Here is a 22,435-nt window from a genome sequence, read left to right on the forward strand (position 1 = left end):
AAAGTGGCGAAAAGGGCTAAGAAAAGCACTTTGGACCCCACGCACCCAGCCCACTCTCTCTTCGAACTGTTGCCTTCTCATTGGCGCTACAGAGCAATCGTTCACCAGAGCAGCCAGGCACAAACACAGTTTTTTCCTGCAAGCTATAATCAGCATGAGCAATTAAAATATTCATAACTACACATTGTCCATAACTGTCACATTTGTACATAGTATCCAATGCTATATTTGTAAACTGAACACTTGTAAATAACATTTGTACATTTATTTAACAACACTTTTACTCTGTATACTGTATGTTGCATTATTTAACTGTCTGGTTTACTATTTTGTTACATTATGTCTGTACTCCTGCACTGGAAGCTTCTGACACCAAGTCAAATTCCTTGTGTGTGTAAGCATACTTGGTAATAAAGCTATTTCTGATTCTGATTCTGATTATTTGTTAAATCTCTAATGTAATATCCCCATGAATAAGCTGTTACTGTATAAGTGATAACAATTTAAAACAAGTCCATTAAAAAGGTACACTGGTAAAAAAAAACAAAAAAAACCCTAAAAAAAAACCCCACCATGAACATTGTTAGAACAGATTCTGTCTTTTTCCAAAAATGTCCAACATTCTGTCAAGAACATTTTTCTAAGTAATATTTAAAATGGCACTTAGTCTAAAGTTTGCTCTTGTTTTTCATCATATTGCTTTTGTTAAATGAAAAGTTATTAGCAAATTATCTAATGTTAAATAAATTAATCAGTTTGTATTGCTGTGCAAAGAATGCAGTATTTTATTTCAAATGATGCCATGGGTTCTGTTCTCCATGAGCTAAACCTCTTCAGATTGACTTTCATAAGCAATGAACCACGAGAAGTCAGAGTGCTGCCTCTCACATGATCTCTCCACAGACATGATGTCTCATGATGCTTAGTCGGACATTAGTCCAAACCTAAAATACATTTTGGAGTGAAGGTCTTTTCTTTTGTCTTTTTAAATATTTCCTAAAACACAGTCATTTTGATTTCAGTTTATAATTAAATTATTTGATGTACTTGAAGCAAAGTGATTAGACTCAGCAAAATAATGCTTAATTCAGTATGTCGATGACAACAAACACCAACCTTTAAAAACCTAAACTATTAAGGTTCCATTCAGAGAGAAAGAGAAAGAGAAGAGAGAGAGAGAGAGAGAGAGAGAGAGAGAGAGAGAGAGAGAGAGAGAGAGAGAGAGAGAGAGAGAGAGAGATGGGTGGAGGGTGGTTTTCTAAGCTTTTTCTAATCTGTCACGTGCTTACAAAAGACTTCCATTCATTCAACTAGGCAAGCTTTAGTACTACTCTTCCACATCACTCAGTTATTCAGTAGACACCATCAGGTCTACATTTTGAGCCTCTGTGAAAGCTTAAATCATGACTCTCCTGACAGAGGAAAAACCCTACAAGTTCCCAGAGGACTTGGGCAGCTACACTTCCACTGTGAAGGGTCTCTCCATGGACTGTGGTCCAAACAGTGACTATGTGGATGCCACAGAGGGGTCTGTGTTTATGGCAGTGGAGCCTCTGAGGAGGTCGCGTGGACGCCTCATTATGCATGCCATGGTGATGTTTGGTAGGGAATTCTGCTATGCTGTGGAAGCTGCATTCGTCACACCTGTCTTGCTCAGTGTGGGACTACCAAGAAGTCTTTACAGCCTTGTGTGGCTCATAAGCCCTATTCTGGGCTTTGTTCTGCAGCCAGTGATCGGCTCAGCTAGTGACTACTGCCGCTCACCTTGGGGACGCAGGAGACCCTACATCCTCACTTTGGGGGTTATGATGCTCGTTGGCATCAGCCTGTTTCTTAACGGAGACGCTCTGGTGTCAGGTGAGACTTTCAATTATTGACTTTACAGTTTTAAAGTTAGAGTTTACCTGCAGTTTAAAATATGTAATTATTTAAGAGGCTGTAGCTCTTTGGCTAGCTGGCGATTGTTTTTGCTTTGCAAGAAACCTGACAGTAATTAGAAAAGGAAAGAAATTGTCTTCTATCTGTTTTAGCTGTAATACTTTCTTGCAATTCCCTCAAACCTGCTCCAGGAATGTGAAATCCTTTGTGTGTGTGTGTGTGTGTGTGTGTGTGTGTGTGTGTGTGTGTGTGTGTGTGTGTGTGTGTGTGCATAATTATCAGTTACATAATTCTACTTATTGGCTTGATCATAATCAGAAAAGCCTCTATTTTTTATCTGATTTAGAATTTCTTAACAATGATGCAAAGTGTTTGAGGGAAACATATACAATCCTTAATGCTACACTATATGGCCAAAACTATATTTTGGCCCAGATATAACTCCTATTCTTCTACAAATGCGATCTGGTAGATTTTGGAATGTGGCCGTGGAAATGTCCTTTCTATTTATTCTAAGTGAGGTTGGACGCTGGTACACAGGTGTTCCATGTCATTCCAAATTTGCTCGGTTCAGTTGAGGTCAGGTCACTTTAAAGTACATTTGAGATCTACCCACCAACCTTTTTAACCATTCATTCATGAAGCTAATTTTGCGCACAGGGGATTTGCCATGCAGGAACAAGGTTTGGTTTTCTTAGTTCTATTGATGGTAAATCATAAAGTTCCAGCAAAAACATGTCATGTTGAAATATGTAGCAACAGTATCCAGAAGACAGGTGTTTTCATTTCTTTAGCCATATATAGTTTCTTTAAATATATGTGTGGCACAACCAGGGCTCTTCCAAGCCCATCCAATCTGGGCACTGCAGCCCTCCACTATTCTAGGCATCATGACAGAGTGGCTAAGGAAGCCTTTCCTTAGTGCAAAACCCATGGAAGCCTGCTTGAAGTTCACCAACAAAGGATTTCAAGACTGTTTGGAACAAAATCTCTAGTCTGATTGACTCAAGATTGAACTGTAAGGTATCACTCATCACCTGCCCAAAACAATCCCGAACATTAAGCATGTTGTAGGCAGCATCATGAGTGGAGCAAAGTACAGAGAGATATCATCAATAAAAACCTGTTCTAGAGCACTCAGGACCTCAATCTGGAAACCTTCCTACATGACAACAACCCTAAGCACAAAGACAAGGCAACAGAGGAGTGGCTTAGGGGCAACTCTGTGAATGTCCTAGAGTCATCATCCTAGAGAAATCATCAATACATGATATAGCTAACAGTTTAAAGAAAACCAACATATGACTGTGGTCAGGTATTCCCAAACATTTGACCATATAATGTACTTTTAGTCGAAATGTCTATGGGGTTTTCTTTAGCTTTTGTTTACTGGCAGACCAACCCCATCCCCAGCAATAATAATAATAATGATAATAATAATAATAATAATAATAATAATAATAATAATAATAATAATAATAATAATAATAATAATAATAATAATTATAGTAATGTTGAAATGTTTCATATATGTTGAAAGTAAAGCCATGTTTCCTCTGTGTCTTGTTTCAGTACTAGTGCAAAACATAGGTTGGAAGAGAACCTGGTCCATAGTGGTGGTCATGTTTGGAGTGGTCATGTTTGACTTTTCAGCAGATTTCATAGATGGGCCAGTGAAGGCCTACCTTTTTGATGTGTGCTCTTACCAGGATAAGGAGAGAGGCCTGCATTACCATGCCCTGCTTACTGGTAAGTGGAGATGTTTAAATGTATTTTGTGAAATGAACTGAAAGTGTTGCAAATAGTTACATTTTGAACGTTTACCATCCCAGTGTATTATTTCCCCCAGTTTATTCAAGCTGAATACATTTCTGTTGAGCCGCTCTAAAGCCTATTTTTATAATGTGTATTTGTTTTACAATTTAATGCTTCTGCCACTTGGCAGTTTTTGTTTTTCCATCCCCTACTGTTATATCACCCCTCTGAGATAGCTGAATATCTCAAGAATGAGTACTTAATTGTTTTGTATGATATGGAATACGAATTTCAATAGATTTTAAAATTCACAAGGTGAAATGTTTGAAATCGTTAAACTTTAAATGCTTCCTCCCTTTATGTCATACAAATATGTTACCTACATGTTCACGGTGTGTGTGCCTGCTTGTCTTTAATTTCCTCTATTCTAGATTCTTATTAGCACAGAATTTTAAGGTATTAAGAATTATCACTGTAACCATAACATTATTGTACAGTATTAGGTTTTGGTATTAATTCAAAAAGGGACAAGTCCACAACAAGTTTCTGAATTTCTAAAACAATTGTTCTTGTATAGCCTTCTCCTAATTTAAAATATTTAAGGATATTTAAGGCATACAATAAACAAGCAGGACCAGGCAAAACTATTAATGCTAATATAAATATAAATGGTAATAATTAATCTTATTAATGCTGTTGACATTGAGTTTTACTTGAATTTTACAAATTTTTCCCCATATGTAGTTTTGGGGATTTTGCTCCCTTTGACCTCCCAATCTCTGGACAATGGGATGAACATTTATAGTTGGTGGACTAGGTGCTGTTAAAACACTCAGTCTTGTACCTTGTACCACTTTTACCCATGAAATATCTCACTATCTTGAATGTGTGAATTATACATTGGTGAATTTATTCCAGTGGTGGATAACATACATCATTCCTTTACTTGAGTACAAATAAAAGTATCCTGCTTAAATATTACTACTGTAAAAGTACTGATTCGTGAGAACTGTATTTAAATATTTAAATATTTAAATATGCAATTCAATGTTCCATTCTCCTGCACATTACACAATTTAAAGGAGAGTTCCTTTGTTGTGTTATTGTTACAGACAATAAAAATGCAGTAAAGTAAAAATTTTTAAAGACCCTTACTCTAAACAAATTTTTGCAAGAACCATGGGGTTACACTGGTTATTTTACAACAGGCTCTCTTTTAACACAATTTATCCACTTCTGAATAGTGAGGACCATTTTCTGAAATGTAGTGGAGTAAATAATAAGGTATTACATGTTTATCATGTTATGGGAGCTCTCACGATAGCAGAGGAAATAATTTACATTAAAGACACTTGACAGACAAATAAAAACACGCGGCTGGATACATAGCAAAATGTGGAAGTTTCTGACTATAAAATGTTTTTTACATAATCTAAAACTCCTTATAATATATGGCATAATTTCTGAAAATGAGGTGCCAACTTAATTAATATGCCAAATTGTAATTATTCAACAGAATAATTGCAATTATTCTATTAATCAATAATTAGTTTTAATAAATAATTTCCCTTTATTGCTTAACTTACTCAAAGAATTTACAAATATTTTGACATGATGCAACATATAGTAACATGCACATGTTTATCACTTGCTCTGTAAATATGAGCCAGACAGTATGCTTGCCGGTTTGACACCAGATTTGTCTCATACAGTGCTGAATTTGTGTGAAATTGCTGAATGTTGCTGCTAAAGCAGTCTCTTCTATATTTTTCCACTCAGTAAACAAAATGCGTATAGCTATCTTGCTATAACAGACGTTCTGCCGGAATGCTGTCTGAACAGCGATGTAAAGAAGTCTGACAGTGAGGCATTAGAAGGACATCAGTCGGGAGATCAAATCTATTCCGTGTGCTTTTTCCAAAGTTAAATCTGCAACATTATTAATGAGCGCAAGTTCATGCTGAAGGTTCTGGCTCAGGAGTCTTAATTGCACATGCCTAAATTTATACCGAATCACATTTGAAACTAAGCAAAGACTAATGACTTATTTACCTGTGTTAGTGAGAATGCATGTGTGACATTTTACGTTCATATTGAGCAATTTTAGAAAGGCATAGGATATTTGCTTTAGTCAGTAAACAGGAAATTGAAGTTTATCTTCAGACGATGTTTTTTTGCCTGGTTGAAGTATTTAAATAAGCTCTTTTACAGAATTTCACAAAGCTTTCACCAGCTTGCACTTGAGATTGAAAGGCTTTGATATAAAAATAAAGCAAATTCATTGTAAAGTCAGTGGAAATAAAAAAAAGCTAATTATTTGTATTATTTATCTTTGGAGAGCTTCAAAAATTTTTACTTTTACAACAGAAAAACACTTATTTTATCAGTTGGTTGAAAAATCTCAGAGTAAAACCACTAATCCATCAATAAAACTTTTTTTTTAAATCTTTCTTCAAATATACTAAATCAAGAATCCTGAAAGGTACTTTATTGAAGTCACCCTTAATATTTAGATAAGCGACACATTTCTGGCGGATATACAAATGGGCCTGTGTGGAAATACATGCTGAATAAAATCTGAATTTTAATGACATCACTGAGAAAAAATTGGGAAAAATAAAAACAACCATAATCTAACAGCCAGTAGTCGAGAATTTGTGCGCATTATCTTCATCTGTTTTTTGAACACAGGTTAAAATGTGAAGATGAAGATAATGCGCACCACAAATGGTGCGCATTATATAACTTTAATAAGTTTAATAAGTTATAGATATTGTTATATAGTTATATAAGTTATAGATATAGTTTTAGCAGAAAAATAAAAATTTTTACATTTACACGTCAGTAAACACGTGAATATGCACGTACACACATACACACACACACACACACACCACTGAGCTACAGTAATGCGCTCTGATCATGTGCTACTTCTGTTGCTCTCAGCTTCAACCCATGATCCCAGCACATGACTAGGCAGGAGTGGACCTGAACAAACCACTCAGTTTGGTTCATTCTGTTTTGTTTTACCTAAGCTTTATTTTTATAGGTAAAAAAATGTTAGAGGCTAGGGGAAGTTAGAGAAATTATTAGAGTCAGTCATTTGTCACATATTAACTCATTTTCATAGATTTATATTTAAATGTTGCTTATCACTTCCTCACTGAAATTGTGGCTGCTTCCTGTACTGTATGTACAACAAAAGTTAATAGTTGGTGATGTAAGTTTAAAGGGCAAAGATGAATTATTTTTGGGTGGAAAGGGTGGCATACTATCTTTCCGGTGGATGTTCATCATTTGTAAACTCATACACACTTTCCTTCATGTGTCTTATGCTGCCTCCTGATACAGTTTGAGCAGCAATATCAAAAAGACACAGTTTGTTGGCTTTAGCTGTCTCGGAGTAAGCATGTGCTTCAAGACTGCTTTCATGGGTAGCTTTCATTTGATAAGGAGAAGGAGATGGACAGTGAACTAGTGGTGGAAATGTACTATATTATAAGAAAGATAAATGCAGTGTTAACCCAGAATATGTAAAAAAAAAAAAAAATAAAAAAATAATAATAATAATAATATATATATATATATATATATATATATATATATATATATATATATATATATATATATATATATATATATATATATATATATATATATATGAAATCTTAAAAAGTATACACAACATTTTATAGGATGTATTTGGATGTGGTAAAGTAAAATATTCTTTTCACTTTAAATATGAGACTCAAACCAGTGAATGATTTGGAACGCTGACTGAACCTCCTCAGCCTACATCAGTGCTTTACCAATCTTGGCTAAATAAACATAAATCTACACAATCACACTCTAAATGTAGTCATCCTCCCAGAAACATGGATGTTATTGGTTATTACAACAAAAAATTGGAACTGAAAGTACCCATGCTTCGCTACGGAAGGCAGAAAGCTAAGCAATATGGCAATAAGCAGTAAGCACTGAGCAGGACTGGATGATCAGAGATCAGAACGTAACGTCAACAAATAACGTACTACCCCTTTGTAGTACCGATACAGGGCAAACTACTGTGAAAATAATTTTTATTGTGCATCTAACATCTAATAAGAAACAATGTTCTAAGTTTCATTAGGATCCGTACTGTTATTTCGAAGAATGTACAATGCGTGAGAAATCGGGTTTTTTGCGTGTTAGCCGCGATCCAGGGCGAATTTTTCAAAACCCTTTCTTAGTGAGCACCTAAGACCCAAGAGGAAGGTATGTTCCAAATTTCATTGCAATCCGTTCAGTGGTTTTTGAGATTTCGTGATGAGTGAGTGAGTCAGTCAGTGGTATTTGAGCTTTATATATATATATATATATATATATATATATATATATATATATATATATATATATATATATATATATATATATATATAAAGCTTTTCTCCCTGAAATTGTCATCATAGATGCATGTCCACTGTGAGAGACATAATCTAAAAACAAAATCCAGAAATCACAATGTATGATTTTTTAACTATTTATTTGTATGATACAGCTGCAAATAAGTATTTGAACACCTGTCTATCAGCTAGAATTCTGACCCTCAAAGACTTGTTAGTCTGCCTTTAAAATGTCCACCTCCACTACATTTATTATCCTAAATTAGATGCACCTGTTTGAGGTCGTTAGCTGCATAAAGACACCTGTCCACTCCATACAATCAGTAAGAATCCAACTACTAACATGGCCAAGAGCAAAGAGCTGTCCAAAGACACTAGAGACAAACTTGTACACCTCCACAAGGCTGGAAAGGGCTACGGGGAAATTGCCAAGCAACCTGGTGAAAAAAGGTCCACTGTTGGAGTAATCATTAGAAAATGGAAGAAGCTAAACATGACTGTCAATCTCCCTCGGACTGGGGCTCCATGCAAGATCTCACCTCGTGGGGTCTCAATGATCCTAAGGAAGGTGAGAAATCAGCCCAGAACTACACGGGAGGAGCTGGTCAATGACCTAAAAAGAGCTGGGACCACCGTTTTCAAGGTTACTGTTGGTAATACACTAAGACGTCATGGTTTGAAATCATGCATGGTACGGAAGGTTCCCCTGCTTAAACCAGCACATGTCCAGGCACGTCTTAAGTTTGCCAATGACCATTTGGATGATCCAGAGGAGTCATGGGAGAAAGTCATGTGGTCAGATGAGACCAAAATAGAACTTTTGGGTCATAATTCCACTAAATGTGTTTGGAGGAAGAAGAATGATGAGTACCATCCCAAGAACACCATCCCTACTATGATGCTTTGGGGGTGTTTTTCTGCACATGGGACAGGGCGATCCAGAGAGGATGACCGGGGCCATGTATTGCGAGATTTTGGGGAACAACCTCCTTCCCTCAGTTAGAGCATTGAAGATGGGTCGAGGCTGGGTCTTCCAACATGACAATGACCCAAAGAACACAGCCAGGATAACCAAGGAGTGGCTCTGTAAAAAGCATTTCAAGGTTCTGGCGTGGCCTAACCAGTCTCCAGACCTAAACCCAATAGAGAATCTTTGGAGGGAGCTCAAAATTCGTGTTTCTCAGCGACAGGCCAGAAACCTGACTGATTTAGAGAAGATCTGTGTGGAGGAGTGGGCCAAAATCCCTCCTGCAGTGTGTGCAAACCTGGTGAAAAACTACAGGAAACGTTTGACCTCTGTAATTGCAAACAAAGGCTACTGTACCAAATATTAACATTGACTTTCTCAGGTGTTCAAATACTTATTTGCAGCCTAGACTAACAACAAGAAGTCGTAACAATACAAATAAATAGTTAAAAAATCATACATTGTGATTCCTGGATTTTTTTTTAGATAATGTCTCTTACAGTGGACATGCACCTACGATGACAATTTCAGACCCCTCCATGATTTCTAAGTGGGAGAACTTGCAAAAAAGCAGGGTGTTCAAATACTTATTTTCCTCACTGTATATATCAATATCATGATGCATTGCTTCATTTCTCAAGCATCGTCATGTAATGAGTCAGTGACCATTTAAAAAAGGAGTTATCTAAGTTGATTATGAGTATAATACTTGTGACTTTGCTGGAGTTTTGTATTACTTTTCCTTAATAAAATATTGTGTAATGAAATCGGTTCATTCCTTTTGAATAATCCTATATATATATATATATATATATATATATATATATATATATATATATATATATATATATATATATATATATATGAATATGAAGCATCTAAATCCTACACAGTATGTTTATAGTTTATGTGAAATGTTTAATGTGTGCCAGACCTTGTGCCTGGAGGTTTTGCAAGGGTTTTTTTTTTATTAACAACCTGAGATAGGACTGGATCTGAGTCCACTGCACCTGTGAACTACCATATCCCTGATTCCTATATAAAGCCTTACACACGTCTGATTTGCACCCATAATCCATGTGCAGAAACGCTGTCATCTAGACACCATTTAACACCTACATTCTGGATATTGTGGTGGTAACAATTTAAAAGAAAAATTTAAGTAAAAACATTCAAAACTGCTTAACACATCTAAAATCTCTTGAGCTTGGAGTACTATTTGTTACATATTACAGTGAAATGGACAAAGGAATAATCGAATTTTGTAATTTTGTAATTTGGAACTGGCTGTAAAAATGTTTCAGCTGTGTGTGTCACCAAATCAAGCTGGGTGATTTTCTAGATATCACATGGGTTTTAACATAATGCTGTTTTTGTCCATTTTACGCAGCACTTGTGCACGTTCGGCATGATTGCATTCTTATGACTCTTCTAATGTGCATTTTATGCTTGCATAATGAATCTGTTGTAAAACAGCAGAAAATCTCTTAATCACATAGGCTGCTCTTAATCACCATAGGAAAGAAAAGGATGAGGTTTATATTTAAGAAAAGATTATTTCTTAAAATTATCATTTAAAAACCCTTAGGTATTATATATGTCAAATATATTTTACTCATATATATTTTTTTTTATTCAAAATGAGGGAAGTGTAGGCAGGCATGGCTTTTTTTGTTATTTTCTAAGTTAATAGAGCATACATAAATAATGACTGTAGGAGGGAAGTATATATTGATAAATAAAATAAGTGTTCAAAATGAAATCATATTACAATATGTATGTATGTATGCATGTATGTATATGTATGTATGTATGTATGTATGTATGTATGTATGTATGTATGTATGTATGTATGTATGTATGTATGTATTTGAGCGCTTTACTTATTGTTCACATTAGAATTGGGAAAAATGTGGATTATTTGACTTTTCATGGGCATGGCATGGGCACTGGTGCCAGAAAGGCTGTTTTAAGTATTTTATATTCTGTTATTCTCTGTGGGGTTTTATGCATAATAGACATAGAATAAACATCTCTACATAGAAAAGTGTGGAAAAAAATCCAGTGAGTAACACTTCTGTAGGCAGAAGCATACTGCTTGTATCAGAAGAAAATGAAAAGAATGGATTAGGATAACTATCAAGCTGACTTATTCATGACATCTATGGCAATTTAAATGACCACTCTTTACAACAATAGTAAGCACAATCTAGCCAATGTAAATACTTACAATTGTTCATTATAAGCATTCAAAATTAACTGGAAGTTTCACTACCTGCACCCCAAGAAGCATTCAAATTGCATAGTTATTAAGCTGTTTTTGTCCAAAAAAATATAATTAGATGTAGTAAAAAAAACATAACAAAATTTTTTTTTTTTAAGTATTTCATAACATATTGATTGAAACAGGGTGTTTTAGACAAATACTCCATTATCTGTGCAAGCAGAAATCTTCTGAAGCTGTAATAGCCAAAACATGTCAAAAAGTGACATTAATTCCATGGGGCTCCAGAGTTTCAAGAGTGTAAATTAGCCTTTTCTTTCATTTCCTCACTTCATTGCCAATGTAATAACAACTAGCAATACCAACAGAGATGTCATTAATGTTAGGTGCATCAATATTGAAGCATAAAGTGCTTCAAGTACACTTAAAGTGATGAAAAGTACATTTTGCTTGCACAGTTGACAGAGAAATTAATAAACATACAGTTACAGATTATAAATAGAACATTTTATCTAGATTTTTTTTTTTATGTCCACTGTACCTACAGATAACACTGACCATCCTCATTTAGAAATCAACAGAGCTGTTGTATAATTACATTTAAATGTACAGCTTTGAGAAACTAATGGTTCCTCTTTAAGATAAAAGTTATTCTCATTGAGCATAACATCTCATGTCCTGTTCCTTTCCAGGTCTGGGTGGTGCATGTGGGTACCTGACTGGAGCAATGGATTGGGGACATTCTGCACTGGGAGCTTTACTGGGCTCAGAGTACCAGGTCATTTATTTCTTCTCAGCCATCACCTGGGGCTTCTTCCTCACTGTGCACCTCTTCAGCATTCCTGAAAAGCCTTTGGGAAAACAGCATTCCAATGAGCAGTTGGTTCCCAGTGCCCCCTTGCTGCAGCCAACAGTAATGAATGGTTCCTCATATGGCGCTGTGACTAAAGAACCTGATCTGAGACCTCGCTCATTCTCGGCTCTAAGTGAGGCCAACTCAGTCACATCCAGCTCAAAGCAGCCGAGTAATGAGGCGAGTTGAATCACTCATTTTTATTTTTTTGCAAGCAATAAATAGTATAAAGTGAAGAAAGCACTTGCTGTGGTGCTGTTATAGTTATGTTACCACAACAGATTATTTTCCTGTAACAGTCCTGAGGAATTTATTGTTTATTCATCTTATATCACAACAGATTGCAAACGAGTGTAGTATTATTATATTATTAATGAATGACACATCATACTTTTAAGTCCTATTATCAAACACCATACTCATTTTCACACCTCTTTCACTTCATAACTGACTGTTACAAAGCACTGACATTGAAGACTACTTTTGTGAAGGTTACATAAACAGATCTTCATAGAAAACTTGATTATATAATTGATTATGCACTCACCATGCACTTTATATACATGTATATTTGTACATTTATGCAGTTATCTTTAACATGTGGCAGCAGCACAATGCATACAGTCAACAGCTACAGGTCAAGAGCAGCTACTGTTTACCTGATTGGAGAAAAAATGTATTCTCAGTTATTTTAATTGTGGATGTTGGTACCAGATATGATGAGTATTACAGAAACTGCTGACTTCTGATTTTTACACACAACAATCTCTAGAGTTTACATTACATTGTCTGAAAAAAGGAAAACCCAACAACCTTTGTGTAGAGAGCCTGCAGGCTAAAACACCCTGTTGATGAGACTACCGAGGAGAATGAGCTGAGCTGACAGGAACTCTGAGGCTTTAATAGGGACAGACAGATTCACCCTATCTGAACAGTTGAATACTGGAAAAAGAATGTGATTTTTTTTTAGTTATCAACCGTCCACTGTGAGTCTGTGATAACTATATCCTCAGATTCCTGTTCATTTCTGATAGGAGTGTAACTGATGTAGTCTTCTGCATTTTAATCCATCTTAAGTTAATGTTCTGTGCATGCTAAGATGCTTTTCTTCTCACCACAGTTGGAAAGAATGATTATTACGTAAATATATGCTTACCGGAAGTCTGGAAAACTGGCAATTTTTTAATTCTTTTTTGATATTTCATGTAGCCGAAGCTTTCTAATTGCATTATCTTTCGCTTCACACCGCTGCCATGTGATTGGCTGATTAGATACCTGCATGAATGTGCAGGTGTGCAGGTGTTCCCAATAAAGTGGAAATGTATATATTTTTATTGTTAGACACCACACACTTAGTCCAGCACACAAGTTCATGTGAACGAGCTGTTAATGCTGTTCAAGGACTGTGAGTATTCAGTATCTAATTAAAACGATCACAGTGTGGCCTACATCTAAAATAACCAGTAACTTTATCTAAGCATGATTCGTGTTTGCTGTTATGTTTTTTATTCCCCCCATTTATAAACAAATCAGTAATAATCAGGCATTTTTTTTTCAGTGGGCTTGTTATTTCAGAGCTTCTGCAGTAGAGTCCTTCAATGATGAACCGGCGGCTTGTATTACACAATAGACCATCTGTCCCTGAGATTGTCAAAAGAGGTCTTCTTCTGCTTCATGAACCTCTGGCTCTCAGTTTAAGCAGCTAAAAAGGACAATAAATGGTTTAACTGTTGTATCATATTAGAGTGACAGTTCAGCAAAAAAATTAATCATGCACACAACAGCTCCCTTATAGCTGGTTTACCTGTACAGCCAAGACATATTTTGGGCTTTGCGATTACAAGCTTTACGAAAATATCTTAAATGACATCCAGTTCTTTAGTGATGTCACAGAGACAGGCTGATGTGGTGTTAGAGAAAATGGGATTTCCTTGATCTAAATATATAAATCAAACCACACAGAATGTTGGAATGTTATGTCAGCAGACTTTTCCCACTTAAAGATAACTAATTTTTACATTAGAACCCAGTGTGTAAGGGTGCTGAAGAAGAGTCCAAATTGAGCCATATAGACTTGTGTCTATTCTGTGTGTGCTCAAAAAGGGACAAAAAAGAAGTGTTCATCAAGAATTTGTGTCCTTAATGAACTTTTGCTAAGTCATGTTCAAGATCACACTCCCCAGTGTGTGTGTGTGTGTGTGTGTGTGTGTGTGTGTGTGTGTGTCCATGTCTCGCTAGCTCTAACGTCTAAGTTACTCTGTCTGTCTGTCTGTCTGTCTGTCTGTCTGTCTGTCTGTCTTTGACACTCTCCCTTTTGCTTCTCATCACTCTCTTCTCATCACATCACTGGTTATGATAGGACACGATAGCACACTGTAAGCACAAACACACAAATAAGTAGACTTTGCGTTAATAAGACACAAGTGAGAATAATCACATTACCATCTAGAGTGAATTCTCAATGGACTGGTTGACAAAAAATCACCCACAAACTATCCCCAACTATCTCCAATCAGTGCTCTCTTAGCAATTTCAGGACACAAATGCCCATGGTCTATGTAAAATCCAAATGCACACTTCTTTGTGTTTGCAGTGAGCCCCACATGGCACATGGATTTGAGGACAGTCCTCAGATGGTGCTGCCAATTAGTAAATGATTATGCCCACTGAGCTTCTCCAATCATTTCTCGATTGATCAGATGGCAAGCATTGCATTCAGCTCAGCCAAAAGTTGGGCACCAAGAATACTAAGAATGTGTAAAATGTAATTATAAAAGAGAATGCAATGATTTGCAAATCTCATACACCTATATTTTATTCACAATAGTACACAGAAAACATATCTTATGTTTAATAATATTATGTTTAAACTGAGAAACTGTGCCATTTTAAATAGGATAAAAGGTTATTTATAATTTAATGGCTGCAATGCGTCTCTAAACATTTGCATGCCTTCCATTTTTACCAACAGTCCAAATACGTCTTGGAACATGAAAGACCAGCTGCTGAAGTTTTGGTAAAAGGAATGATGTCACATTTATATCTGACAGGATTAAACCTGACTAGCAATTCCTTTGCCTTTTTTTTGGTGAGATTTTTCATTTGATAATGTTCCAAATATTACGACGACATGCTGTTATAACAGATGCATTTTAGAATTGTAGCTGAAATATGCTTTCCTAAACAAGTAAATGTTGCTTTAAAACCTGCATATACCTTTCAGCATTGATGGAGCATTTCCAGATGTAAGAGCTGCCCACTCCATAGGCACTAATTCACCCGAATACTACAAGTGATGCAAGCTTTTGAACTAATCTCTGATAACAAGCCAAGCGATCCCTCTTCACTGCAGTCCAGAGGATGTTGCGTCCATGGTTTCCAAAACGAATTTTAAATAACGGTTTGCCTGAAGTAGATGGCGGTGCTTCTGGATCATGTTCATATATGGCTTTTTTTTTTTGCATAATAGAGCTTTAACCTGCATTAATGATTTCTGAAGTGTTTTTGAGCTCATGCAGTAATTCCCCTTACAGAATCGTGCCTGGATTTAATGCAGTATTGCCTATGGGCAATGACGATCACGGGCATTCGATATTGATTTCCGCCCTTGTCCCACAGAGGTTTCTCCAGATCTTTTATTGATATTATGTACTGTAGGTGATAAAACATTCAAAGAGTTCACAATTTTATTTTGAGGAGCATTACTCTGAAATTTTTCCACAATTTTTAGATGCAGTTTTTTTTTTTCACAGGTTGTTCAACCTCTGACTATTTTTACCTCTCTTTTTTTTTTTATACCTATTCATGTTACTGACTTTTTGTGAATAAGCCTAATTAGTTGCAACATTTTCCTCTAGCTGTTGCTTTTTGTAACACTTAACAGCCTTTTGTTGCCCCTGTCATCAACATTGAGTCATGCTTCAGATAGCAAAGAAAAGAAAAAAATATATAGCTTATTTTTTTATTTTTTTATTTACAATAAGTATAAAGCTATAAACGTATATAAATGATATTATACATCAAGAAACCTGTATGATTTGGTTTAGAATAGTTTCATGAGAAATGAAAAAAAAAATATATATATATATATATATATATATATATATAAATAGACAAAGCATAATCTCTCACATGTTTAGTGCTCTGACAAAGTGTCTTACATTTAGCTTGCCCTTTGCATCTATTATCTTAATTAGTTCTGAAGGAGGAGAACAAATAATGAATATTTATGACCTCGATACTGACCTTGATACACAATGGTACATTTTGTCATCCTGTCTTCCTATCAAGTGGTGGCTCCAGCGGTTTAGGCGCTATATATATTCTTTTTTCCATTAGCAAGTCATTCAGATTAAGAAGCAACTATCTCTTGAGCAAGTGATTTCTATTCCAAATATTTGTCAAATATTTCAGCACCCAGTGGCGGGCTGTGGATTTGGTACCTGGGCCTTTAGTGGGGACATACCTGACTTAATCCACCTCTTAATACCACCACTATCACGTCGGGATTATAGAAACCGTCAGTACAATACAAAAACAAAATATAACAGCGTGTGGCATTACAGAGAGGGGCATTTTACATATGAGTACAAAAAAAATGGTACATATTAGTACCGTTTTTACTAAAGCTAGCTCAAAACCTCTACACTACAACTGAAATTGTGCCACCCACATCATCTGAAGCAGTTCAGAATCAATATTTGTCTAATAACATGACAAAAACCTAAAAATATACATAAAATACAACCTACTTAACAGAGATGAATAGTCATAAATTGCATCGCTCCTCAGAGGCTGTAATCCAGTGGCGAACAAACCATTTCCTGGGCTGAGACAAGCTAGCTAGCTTCGGGATTAGCCGACCTCTCCTCACAATGTCTAGCTTTTCTTGAAAATGGATTTTTAAGTATGTCTGAGACCAAATCAATTTCTCTTCCTTCATCAGCCATTGTAGGCATAAAAAGTCTAACTCAGATGTATTAATGTGTGCAGAGCGCTACAGACGAGTTTTTCCAGTCAAACTTGCCTGTAACCCTTTGACCAACCAATCAGATGACGAAAACATGCTGACACTATTCTGGGACAGCTAGCTGAAATCTGATTTGTTAAAGAAACAGATTTATTTATTATAGAGACTATGGTAAAAAGGCCAGTAATACAGACTTTAAAGGCCCTGGGCAGATTAGACTGACATGGCAGCACATAGAGGATGAAATCTGATTGGACAGAAAATCTAACATCCACATACACGTACTGAAAGCAGTGCAACCAAGAGAAACGCTACGAAATAAAATAATACAATTTCATGGAACAAATCTTAGAATTTAGGCTGTAAATGTAGGTCAGTGCTTCTGATAGGGTTTAGGCCATCAGAGAAGGCTTTGCTGGCCCTGACCGCCCGCCACTGTCAGCACCACTATGTACAAGTTGTATGTTCAAGTTTTTGTATGGTTTTTTTTGTGTGTGTGAAGATGCTGTTGCATGTCAGCTTTATTGCTTTGCCTGCCATAGTTATGTTTAGGGTCAGTAGCTTTAACCTTTTTACACTTAAGCATTCTTGTCTTCTATGATTGCCTTGGCCCTCTCTTGTAATGTTATTTCCCATTCAGTCCCTGCATGTCACAAACCCTTTTTTTCTTGCATTCGCTGCCCTTGCCTCTATTTTGTGACATCTTTATTTTCTTGCATCCCTCCATTTTCTGCTTCCATGGCTTTGATAATGGGCTTGAATAGATTTTCGTCATTTTTGCATCACTGGCTTTTATTTATTTACATACTTTTGATCAGAGGATCCTGGGTAATGCCTTAATTCGTGCCTAAATCTTTATTTATTTCCTACAACAAAACTGCAAAGACTTTTTATTCTCCAGAGCATTTTTGGAAACCATTTTTTGAAAAGCATTAAAACTCTCATGCTATATGAGCTGCATAGTATTCACTGTCAATGATAGAATTTTATTTAGCAGCTATATAATATATTACATTTTAAGAGGAGACCCTAGATCACAAGGGAAAAACTTAGTCAGCTTGTACTGGCAATGGAAAATATCTTGTTTAAAAACAGCAGTCCAAATGAATGTTCTTGCAGCATGAACACTGTGTAATTCCACCCTAACCTCTCCCCTCGACTGAAATCACCTACATGGTTATCTACTCACAATAGCTTGCTATAAATAAACTGCAGTTTGCTGTTGCTAGTTATTACTGGAGTACAACAGTCATTCCCTTGCGAACCCTTATTTCATTCTTAAAAGAACACTGTGATGTTTCTAGGAAAACACATGATGTAAACCACACTCTACTGAACATGTTCCCTTGTGAGAAAGCTACAGCTTAAGCTTTGATTATTATGTCTCCTCCCCAAAAAAAAAAAATAAAACATATCAATGATTAATCACTTTAAATTTGACACACACACACACACATACACACACACACACACACACACACACACACACACACACACACACACACACACACACACACACACACACACAACACACTATATGGATGAATTACTGTGTACACCTGCAGATTTATGCAAATAATAATTCGACTAATCTGTTTGCAGCAACACAATTCAGAAAATCGTACTGACTGAGATCAAGAGGTAACCTCAAACATCAGAATGGTCATGGGTAGTTTTAAATATTTGAGCAAATGGATTAACTTTTGGGAATTTCATACACAACAGTCTTTAGTGTTTACACAGAATGGTCAGGAAAAAAACGAATCCAGTAAACAGAAGTTCTGCGGGCAGAAATGTATTGCTGATGTAAGCAGTTTAAAAGAGAATAGACAAATTGATTTAATCTGAATAAAAGGCTATGGTTATACAAATAATTGTGTTATTTTTTAACAGTGGTAAGCACTGTGAATGCTCAGCAAGCAAAACTTTGAGGAGGATGCTTCAGAAGTTAAAGAAAAGATAATTTCATTGAGCAGTTGAAGACTTCACCCCTATCCAATCGCAGAATCTAGTTTTGGATAGATAATTTATTTTATTATGTAACATTTTCATTATTATGTTTTTTTTTTATAGTTTTCAAGGCTGGAAAATCTGGTGTCCCAATAATTATATATATATATATATATATATATATATATATATATATATATATATATATATATATATATATATATATATATATATATATACTGTATATATAAATTATGGGTAAAACAATACACACAATTCATGGTTTGGTACATTGGTTTTTAAGGTTCAATTTTAGTACAGTTATGGAGAAGAGATGCAAAAAAAATTGCTTGTCATTTATTTTTTTTTTTATAATGCAATTTAATATTATTAACATTTGTGATCAACATTCGAACAGTTTTCTTAAGCAGTATTTTTAAAGCAATTTTAAATAAATAAAAAAAATAAATCAAATTAATGCAATACACTTTTTATTATATTGATTAAATTAAGTAATGAAATTATTTAACACAAAATTATCTGATTTAATTAAATAATATACATGAAATTTCATACTGGATCTGTTGAGGCCTGGGTTACCAACGACCGCCACAGGTATTGTTAGCCAACAGAGTACCGGGGGAAATTGGGCTACTGTTGGCCGAGGTAGGAGAATGAGTGGAGGAAGACGTCTACAGAGACAGCAGGGAAAGGAGCAGTGTAGGAGAGTGGAGGTTCGGGTTGGTATTTTAAATGTTGGTACTATGACTGGTAAAGGGAGAGAGATGGTATGATGGAGATGAAAAAGGTAGATATGTTGTGTGTTAGGAAGACCAAGGGGAAAGGGAGTAAGGCCAGGAGCATTGGAGGTGGGTTTAAACTCTTCTTTTATGGTGCTGATAAAAAGGGATATGGTGTAGGATTAATTCTGAAGGAAGAGTACAGGAAGAGTGTAGTTGATGTGAAGAGAGTCTCTTACATAATAAAGGGAATATATCCCATAGGAACATATATGCAGAGCATATAAACATTCAGATACACATAAAATATATGGCCAAAAGTATTACAGATTTGGGACCCCTAAATTTTCCTGGCATATGTGTTTTTTCCCAAACTGTTATTGCAAAGCTGAAGGGTATTGTATTGGTGGTCTTTGGATGCAGCAGCATTACATTTTTCCTTCACTTGAACTAGGAGACCCAAAACTGCCCCCGCACACAAAGCAAACTCAGTGAAAAAAGTAAAGATATGCTTTGTACGGGTTGGAGTGGTAGATCTCCTGCTATAAAGCAGACCTGAACCTTAATAAACACCTTGGAATGAATTGGATTGCTGACTGCACCCCCTGCCCTCCTAACCTCACCTACATCAGTACCTGACTTTACTAACACACTTGTGTCTGAATGAGCACAAATCTCCACAAGAACATTCAGGGAATTATAAAATTGGGACCAAATGTGGAATGTTATGCTTAAAAAGCACATACCATACTTATGGCCAGGTATCTACAAACCTTTGGCAATATACCGCAATCATTACAGATTCAGATTTGTGTAATAAACTGTGTGCGTGTGTGTGCCTGCGTGTGTGTGTGTGTGTGTGTGTGTGTGTGCATTTATGTGTTGCAGGTACAGAAGAGGATGACTCTAAAATCATTGCTGTCTGCCATGATAAACATGCCCAGTCACTACCGCTGCCTATGTATTAGCCACCTGCTGGGCTGGACCGCTTTCCTCTGCAACATGCTCTTCTTCACTGACTTTATGGGTCAGGTGAGATGCAGCTCATGTGTGGCTAAGCATGAAACATGCTACTTAAACTCCAACTAAGGATGTAACTGTTTACAAAAAATATTATCTGAACACTATACACTGAACAGATAAACCACACTATATATTTTCTAGTATATATATATTTTTTTTAAAATGGGCTAAAATATATATTAATTAAATGCTTTTATTTATAGAGCAGCCCCTCTATGTAGCCGACACAGATCATGCATCATGCAAAGCACAGCATATTATAATGGAGGATTTACTTGTTTTTCTTTCACCTCTCTATTAGGTAATTGCTGGTGAATCTAAAAAATGGCAAAAACAAAATGAGCCTTTTAGGTGTATCTTAGTTTCTTATTAGATTCTGATAGTATGTTCATTAAATGATTCTGATATTTCTGGTAGATGTTCAGCGCATGTGAAATATTTGAGAACACCCTGTTTTTTATTTTGTTTTTGAGAGACCTGTCCATGTTCCTGTTTAGATGCAGTGAACTAGGTAATTTCATACCATTAAAAGTATGCTTCTTAGCTTCAAAGTATTCACCTGAAATACTTTGCCATGCCTCTTGTAAACGTATTGCCCTGGAAATAAAAACAGAATGCAATGATTTGCAAATCTCATAAATCCACATCCTATTAACAATAAAACAAAAAACATATCAAATGTTTGATTTGAGAATATACAGTGAGGAAAATAAGTATTTGAACACCCTGCTATTTTGCAAGTTCTCCCACTTAGAAATCATGGAGGGGTCTGAAATTGTCATCGTAGGTGGATGTCCACTGTGAGAGACATAATCTAAAAAAAAAAATCCAGAAATCACAATATATTATTTTTAAACTATTTATTTGTATGAAACAGCTGCAAATAAGTATTTGAACACCTGTCTATCAGCTAGAATTCTGACCCTCAAAGACCTGTTAGTCTGCCTTTAAAATGTCCACCTCCACTACATTTATTATCCTAAATTAGATGCACCTGTTTGAGGTCGTTAGCTGCATAAAAACACCTGTCCACCCCATACAATCAATAAGAATCCAACTACTAACATGGCCAAGACCAAAGAGCTGTCCAAAGACACTAGAGACAAAATTGTACATCTCCACAAGGCTGGAAAGGGCTACGGGGAAATTGCCAAGCAGCTTGGTGAAAAAAGGTCCACTGTTGGAGCAATCATTAGAAAATGGAAGAAGCTAAACATGACTGTCAATCTCCCTCGGACTGGGGCTTCATGCAAGATCTCACCTCGTGGGGTCTCAATGATCCTAAGGAAGGTGAGAAATCAGCCCAGAACTACATGGGAGGAGCTGGTCAATGACCTGAAAAGAGCTGGGACCACCATTTCCAAGGTTACTGTTGGTAATACACTAAGACGTCATGGTTTGAAATCATGCATGGCACGGAAGGTTCCCCTGCTTAAACCAGCACATGTCCAGGCACGTCTTAAGTTTGCTAATGACCATTTGGATGATCCAGAGGAGTCATGGGAGAAAGTCATGTGGTCAGATGAGACCAAAATAGAACTTTTGGGTCATAATTCCACTAAACGTGTTTGGAGGAAGAAGAATGATGAGTACCATCCCAAGAACACCATCCCTACTGTGAAGCATGGGGGTGGTAGCATCATGCTTTGGGGGTGTTTTTCTGCACATGGGACAGGGTGACTGCACTGTATTAA

General features: G+C 36.0%; 1 protein-coding gene across 1 annotated transcript in view; it reads left to right on the forward strand.

The window, feature by feature from the left end:
• Positions 1 to 1,328: 1,328 nt before the first annotated feature.
• The window catches only part of slc45a2 (solute carrier family 45 member 2), a 29,916-nt gene continuing 8,809 nt past the window's right edge, over positions 1,329 to 22,435 (forward strand). Inside the window, exons 1-4 of the mRNA XM_083565166.1 lie at positions 1,329 to 1,857; positions 3,451 to 3,627; positions 11,899 to 12,239; positions 20,607 to 20,750. Coding sequence (XP_083421292.1) covers positions 1,404 to 1,857; positions 3,451 to 3,627; positions 11,899 to 12,239; positions 20,607 to 20,750 — 1,116 coding nt within the window. The 5' untranslated portion in view covers positions 1,329 to 1,403. The remainder of the gene's footprint in view (positions 1,858 to 3,450; positions 3,628 to 11,898; positions 12,240 to 20,606; positions 20,751 to 22,435) is intronic.

Source organism: Silurus aristotelis (genome assembly GCF_946808225.1).
Source record: "Silurus aristotelis genome assembly, chromosome: 16".
In the NCBI taxonomy this organism is placed as follows: Eukaryota; Metazoa; Chordata; class Actinopteri; order Siluriformes; family Siluridae; genus Silurus; species Silurus aristotelis.